General features: G+C 31.4%; 1 protein-coding gene across 1 annotated transcript; it reads left to right on the top strand.

Annotated features, from left to right (window-relative positions):
• Positions 1-2,382: 2,382 nt before the first annotated feature.
• Positions 2,383-5,073, top strand: LOC143636149 (uncharacterized). The gene is made up of 4 exons (XM_077103816.1): positions 2,383-2,641; positions 3,698-3,807; positions 3,884-4,002; positions 4,837-5,073. The coding sequence occupies exons 2-4, from the start codon at positions 3,736-3,738 to the stop codon at positions 4,928-4,930; spliced, it is 285 nt and encodes a 94-aa protein (XP_076959931.1). The 5' UTR covers positions 2,383-2,641; positions 3,698-3,735; the 3' UTR covers positions 4,931-5,073.
• Positions 5,074-7,857: the final 2,784 nt, after the last annotated feature.

Raw genomic sequence — 7,857 nt, 5'->3', positions numbered from 1 at the left:
TGAGAATGTTTGTTACTTATGGAAAAAGTTTTTGTTTTAATAGTATAGTAGATCTATATCTATACTATATATAATATGGCAATGAAGAGGCAAATTAAGACGTTGATTTTAAGTAATTTACAAAGTTTCAAGTACATGGTACAAGTTTAAATAAGGATAAAATAGTATTTCTAACATAAAACCTCATGTGCATTCCATATTTTTCCAAAATATTTACAACATATACCCCTTAACTTTAATTAACTTTTGTAAAATAAAAGAATTGTTACAACTTTAATCTTTCATTTTTTATGTATATATTCTTTATATTTTCATTTTTAACCTAACTACCACCGCGATTTTTAAACGGTCATAACTTTTTCGTACGTCAATATTTTTTTACAAAAACTGCACCATAAAAACGAGCATTTAATTCTCTTTAATTTGAGTATGGTATTGTCATAGTTTTTTTTTTCCAGTTAAAAATAACATTTTACGTATATGTGTTTTTTGTTCGGGTTTGATGGTTTTAAATTAAACCACGAGCTAAGCTGTTAGCAACGCTTTTGTCGCCGAAAATTAAAACTGGACCGTTGAAAATTTAAATCAACAAAACCAAACCATTAGCAATGGTTAGGTTCCGGTTTCGTTTGTACTTCGATACTAAATTGAGTTTAAAATAAGAATTATTAATCTACCTATACCAATAAACGGTTTCACGATTACAAAAGAAACAGTGAACACCCATAAATCTATTACGAGATTAATTATCAATGTTTGTATTTCCCGCTGGATCGTGCGGACATCCGTCTAGTAGTACTATATATTTGAAACTAGGGGTGAGCAGAAAACCGAAAATACCGAACCGAAACCGAATTAACCGAAAAAACCGAACCGAAGCGTTAACCGACGTTTTTTTTTTTGTTTTTTTGGAAAACCGAAATTTTTGTTTCGGTTCGGTTACCCATTTCAAAAATACCGAAAAACCGAACCGAACCGATTAACTTGGTATATTAAAATAATTAATTTAAATGATTGTTAAATATATTTATACTAAGCCATATGCGACAACAACTGAAAGTCTGAAACAAATTAGGAGTTTGTTGGTTCAATAGATTTGTAAGAGAAATTAGAGTTTATTAAAGGAAAAGTAAATGTTAATATTTATTTTTGTACATAGGAACTAGTTGCATAAAACAATTAATAGAAAAAAAAACAAAACAAGAAAAAAAAAACGAATATAACCGAACCGAAACCGAAAAACCGAAAACCGAAAAAACCGAAACCGATCGGTTTTTTATATATGAAAATACCGAATTTTCGGTTTCGGTTTCGGTTTTACCTAAAAACCGAACTAAACCGAACCTTGCTCAGCCCTATTTGAAACAGAGAACATGCTATTTTGTTAAATTGAAGATAGCACCACGGTTTGATAACAAGCTAATGGATTTACGCAAAAAGTTTTGAGTGAAGTAAAAAATTACAAGTAAATGGTCAAAACCAACAGAAAAAAGACTGATGATCGTCTATCTTTGCTAATTGCTAGTCAGACGATTATTAATCAAGTCAGACAGTTTAAGTGGTAAGATTGCATCTAAACATATATTTTCCGAATAATATATATTACTATCTGGTTAAGGATAAGTTAACTTTGCAACCAGACCAAAGCCCAACAGATAAGGCCCAATTTAAAATAGCCCAAACCTTTCTGACTCATTAAGGTGTAAGCCCAAAGAGCCTCCTATTTACAAAATGTTCTTTTTTCTCACCCTCCCTATGATTATGATATACTATATGACACATATAAATCTTGCTAGAAATTGTTAAAACATCAAAACTTGGGAGTGGGGGTGTGGAATATCAAGAAGGAGCATGGTAGATGCTACGGTTTCACCGTCAATGTCCTTTAATATATAGTACAATGTTCTTTTTTCTCACCATCCCCCCCCTATGAGACACTCATATACTGATATACATAACATGACACATATAAATATATCATTAAACCATATGTCCTTTAGTGTGTTTTTTTTTCTCCTTGTGGTTGCAACAAGTATTATGATTTGAGAAGAATAACGACACTACAACAATATAAAGACGGATCTAAACCGAATTGTCTTCTCCGAACACTAATAGTATAACACTCCACCCTTCCATCAACATTATGGTCTTTTAGCAACATTTGTCCGTGTTTAAACATTTTTAGATAATACTATAGATAATTCATTAAAATATTAATTAGTTTGAAAATTATATTCTCCAACAAAACATGTTCCACGTTACTAGCATGTGTACTAAGATAAGGATAAGAACATACAACCCATCCAAAACCATCTACACAAAACCGTGTTCCAAACCGGGTCCAGGGTCGGGTTCCTTACTTCACTTTATAACTGTACGTACCCCACCTTGGCGCATATGTTACAAGAGTATTATATCAAGCCAAACAAAAAAACCAAACACATCAAAAGAATTAAATTACAGATCTAGATCATCACGAAGGATCGGAAAGTTGGAGTAGCCATAGATTTCTCAAAGAGCAGCAAGTCAGCTTTGAAATGGGCAATCGATAACTTGGCTGATAATAAGGGTGATATCATCCATGTTAAACCTCACTCACCCGATGAGTCCAGGAACCAACTATGGGAGTCCACTGGTTCTCGTAAGTTGATAATAACTTCTTACTCCTAAATACCACCTAACCTGATATAATATAAACTGTTAGACACCACTTTAGTATATGGGTATATCAGTATATGTTTTTCTGGTTGATGGATTCAATCGAATTTCAGTTACGGATAATTAATGTTAATTGAACTATAGCCACTCTAGTGGGACTAGGGGTGCTCACCTCATTTAACTTACACATAGCTCGAACTCGGCTCGTGAGTGGCTAGACTCATTTATCATTTATTATAATCTCTTATAATTATTTTATATATTTTTTCTATTATAATTTTGTGTATAAAAATATATATATTATTTAGTTATTTTTATTTATTTTTTTATAACATTATATATACATATATTCATCATCGTACTCAGTATATCCCACCAATAGCAATGCTATGGTAGGGTCTGAGGAGGGTAAGTTATAGACAGTCTTACCTCTATCCCATAGGGATAGAGAGGCTGCTTCCGGTGAGACCCCCGGCTCGATAGTAGTTTTGCATCAAGCCTTGGACATAAGGCACATAGCACTCAATCATCAGGGACACCGGCTGATTGGTGCATGTGCCCTTGTCTTTCGGCTATCAACGCCACCACATGATACCTGATTAACCTTCCGCCACTTTTAACGTTATTTTCACGAGATTAGTAAAATAACGTCAAAATTAGTGCACTTTTACTTTTGCCCACCCGAGGGTTCACACATATATACATTATATGGGCGCACCGCAAGCAGGGCGTATATATACATATATTATAATTATTAAATATATATTTTTTAAAATTATATAAATAAATGAAAGGCTCGCTTAGGCTAGCGAGCTGGCTCGAGCTCAATAACTGAAGCTCGGGCTCGGACTTGTTTATTATTTAAGCTTATTTTTAGGCTCGGGCTCGGTCGAGCTTTTTAACGAGCTGATCTTGAGTAGCTCGCGAGCAGCTCGATTCGTTTGCACCCCTATGGATATCTGTGATTATTTTGATTGATGGATTCTATTCGATTTCAGTAACTAGAGTGATTAATAATTTTTTTTTGTGATGGTTGTAGCTTTGATTCCGTTGGTGGAGTTTAGGGAGCCGGAAGTGATGGCGAAATACGATGTGAAGATGGATGCTGAAGTGCTGGACTTGCTTGATACAGTAGCTAGACAAAAAGAGGTTAGATTTGTATATGATGCATCATATGAATTTGGTTTTTGGACATTGGTTGTTTGATATGAATTTGGTTTGTTAGATTCATGTGGTGGCTAAGTTGTATTGGGGAGATGCTAAAGAGAAGCTGGTGGAAGCCATTGAAGATCTGAAACTTGATTTGTTGGTTATGGGTAGCAGGGGACTCAGTGGCATCAGAAAGTACCTTTCCTTTATTTTCCTTCTTTAAACCGGATTAGTAATTTTTAATCGTTTATTATTTAACTAATGCAACGCACCAAGGCCGTCTTAGGGGTGTTTGGGTGAGCTTTTAAAAGTTGCTTATTTACTTGTTGACTTGTTGAAAAGCTAAATGTGTTTGACAAAGCTCTTAAAAAGCTTCAAATTAGAGCTTTTCAAAAATCAAATAAACAAAAAACAATTTTAAAAGCTCATCAAAACACCCTCTAGATAGTTAGACCCAATACAGAGCTCGTCCACCGTCTAGGGCATTGTCTCGATAAGGCCATGGTTTTTTTTTAAAAAAAGTTATATATAATATGTGTATAACTTTTTTAACTGTTATTGGGTATGAGCCTAGTAAAGCGGTAATGAAATAAAACAATGAACAATCAGTTTTGAGAAACAAAAACAACATAAAGGCCATTTTTTAGTATTCATCTTGGACACATGAAATCTCCCAGACGATCCTGCAACACACCACCTTTAAAAATGAATACCAACCACATGTCATTTGATATCCATTCTCGTCCTAACAAACATATCGTATGAAGTTATATTTGTCGTATGATAGACAAAAGTCATACTCACCTTATGGCTTTATCCGGGTCTTATTAGTTACCTTTTTGATGATAAAAAAATCATACAAGCTGTACGGTTTGGACCTCAAGCTGCTTGTATGACATTTTTGTCTTATAAGTGGTGTTTTGTATAGATTGCAATTTTTAAAACTAACTCACAAAGATTTTAAACGTTCATGACGCTATGAGTGTTGTGTTACACCTTTTTTTATAACGAATGTTGTTAATTGTGAAGGATAATACTTGGAAGCGTGACAGATTATGTGATGACAGCTGCACCATGTGCTGTGACAATTGTCAAGGATCCAGACACATTCCACAAGCACTAAATTATGTCTTTTGTTTTGTACTTTTGTGTGATGTTGCTTTCTCATAATATCATCCCCGTGTATCTACTCTACCAACTACTATATCGAATCATGGTTTGCTTGTATTAGTTTTTCTAATAAATTATGGTGGGTGTATAATTATTGATAGGACTTTGTTAAACTTTTATTTTTTAAAATATCCGCAACAACAAATCTCATAAACTGTCACAAAACCATGCGCTCTTAAAGAGGTTAAGGGGTCTTGTTGCTCATTTCCCTAAGAGTAATCATGTTAACACTAAAGTGATTATTATTACCCGCTATAATTTTTAATTAGGGAATTTGTTTATTTTGTTATTTTATAATAGTAGTTACTATAGTTGAAGTGGAGGGACATTCTTTCCCTGAACCCACAAGCAACAGAAAAGGGGAAAAAAGAAAAAAAAGAGAAAAAAAACCATCTCCGATACAAGTGAATGAGTGATTTAGGTTTATACATTTGTAAGGTGTTTTGGGCTTCACGTGTGCGACCAGTGACCGCAAACGACAAAGGTTGGGCAATGGTGGCCTGGTGGGTTTTCCTCCAAAATCTTTGTTCATTTAACTTTACTAGACGGGTGCACGCGCGATACAGCGGGAAATATGGATCTTGGTAATTACATTATAGATTTATGGCTGCTCGTTTTTTGTTTGTAATTGTGAAACCATTTATTGGTATAAGTAGATTCATAGTTATTATTTTAAACTCATTTTAATATCGGAGTACAAACGAACGAAACCTAACCATTGTTAATGGTTTGATTTTTTTGGGTAATTTTCAATGGTTTAGTTTCAATTATCGGTGACCAAAAACCGTTAATAATAGTTTGGCTCATGGTTTAATTTAAGACCATTAAAACCGGACGGCAAACGACTATGTGTAAAGTTTTATTTTTTTTAGCTGAAAAGAAACTATGACAATATCATACTCAAATTAAAAAGAATTAAATGTTCGTTTTTATGGTACAATTAAAAAAAATAATATTAACGCATGAAAAAGTTAACTGTTTAAAAATCGAGGGGGTATTTGGGTTGAAATGAAATTATAACTATTTCTTAAATTTACAAAATATTAAAAGTATTAAAGTTAAAAGGGCAATCTTGTAACTATTTTGAAGAAAAATGAAAGAAAAAAAAACGTAATATTTAATGCTAGATCACTTTGCCCTCATTTTAGGTTGTACCATGTGCTTCAAAATTTATAAATCCCTTAAAATTGACCGTCTTAATTTCCTTATCTCTCCCTCATTATATATAGTATAGATATATTAGTATCTTTAGAATCTGTGTGATACACAATTAGAAACTCTATAATGCATGAGATGCTTAAATTTAAATCATTAAATTTTAAATTAAAAAAATGGTATTTTCAATTTAAATTGTTTAATAAGTTCAAATTATATTTTTTAATGAGATATTCATACAAATACGCGGTGTATTCTCACGCACTTTATTCATAATATGAAAAAGATGTCCCCTAATGATTTTATAAGCTGTAATTATATTTTTAATGGAATAACGAATTTTAACAAAAGATCATAAGATGTCCATTATGAATGACATAAAAAATAAAGAACAACAGATAAAAAGTAGCATGAATAAATTATAGTTTCGAAAAAGATAGATGAAAACTTAATCTATTTATGAATGTTCAATCAATATGTGAGAATATAATTGTTATTCATTTATATTTTCCACTTGTCTTTATCATCTTAGACTTATAAATATCATTCAATGAATTTCACATATTCATCTCATACAACAAAAGTGTATACAAATTAATTTAATAAATAAAAAACAGATTTGATTTCATTGTAGATTTAAATAATTTGATTATATTGATATAAATACCAAAATATTTAATCCCTATAATTTACGTAATTAGTAATTTGATTGAAGGATGGATTGATATGTTTTAATTAAACTGATATAAATATGTTTCCATTAAATAAAAATAGAATAATAGTATGGACGGGAAATTAAGGCCATAAATGAATCTCTAAGTGACATGTATGCTCACTTATTTTTTTTAATATTAAACTTTTAACAACATAAATAGAATAAAAATAGGGGGTTGAGTTATTTTACAAAGACCAACAAAAATGAGAATTGTGAGAAGTCATAATTATTTGGCACGTGTCAAAGATGGACAAAAGAAAAAAGGGTATAAAAGCAATAGTACACATTTCTCTGTGCATATGCAAGTCACATGTTAATTCCACTATGATTTTTAAATGTCTATAACTTTTTCATATGATATTATTTAAATAATAAAATTCACCATAATAACAAGTGTTTTTTTTATCATTAATATGAGTATGACTTTGTTATATAAAAAAATGATGTCATTGTGTCTTTTTGCTTACCATTGTGTTTTTTTCGTCATTGTGTCTTTCTGTTTATCAATGTGTTTTTTTCGTCATTGTGTCTTTCAACTGATTATTGTGTTTTTTTAATAATAATAACACCGTTGTGTAATAATATGTAAATATAATGAAAAATACCAACAAATTATCTAATACATAAAACACCGATGAATACATAGTACATAATAGCCTGAAACGTAAAACACGTACAATAACGAATACATATAACACAATGACCTCAAACGTAAGACACAATGTTAAATACATATAACGCAATGACTTGAAACATAAAACACAATGGAATCTATATATATCACAATGACTGGAACGTAGTACACAATGAACATAATATTATTTTTCTCAACTTAAATGAATGTTAAGCACAATGACAAATAGAAAGGCAAAGTTGAGCATAAAGACACAATGACGAACAAAAAGACAAAAATAATCTTTGTTTTAATTTTTATCTTTAATATGAGTATCAATTGAAAAACACAGTGACCAAATCTATAACACAATGTATATAAAAACTCAATTAAAAAA

The sequence above is a fragment of the Bidens hawaiensis genome, unplaced genomic scaffold, assembly GCF_021521415.1.
Source record: "Bidens hawaiensis isolate Kalapana, Puna unplaced genomic scaffold, B.hawaiensis_p1.1 tig00007801_1, whole genome shotgun sequence".
Lineage (NCBI taxonomy): Eukaryota > Viridiplantae > Streptophyta > Magnoliopsida > Asterales > Asteraceae > Bidens > Bidens hawaiensis.
The sequence above is the reverse complement of the archived record's forward strand: the minus strand, read 5'-3'. Positions and strand labels throughout refer to the sequence as shown.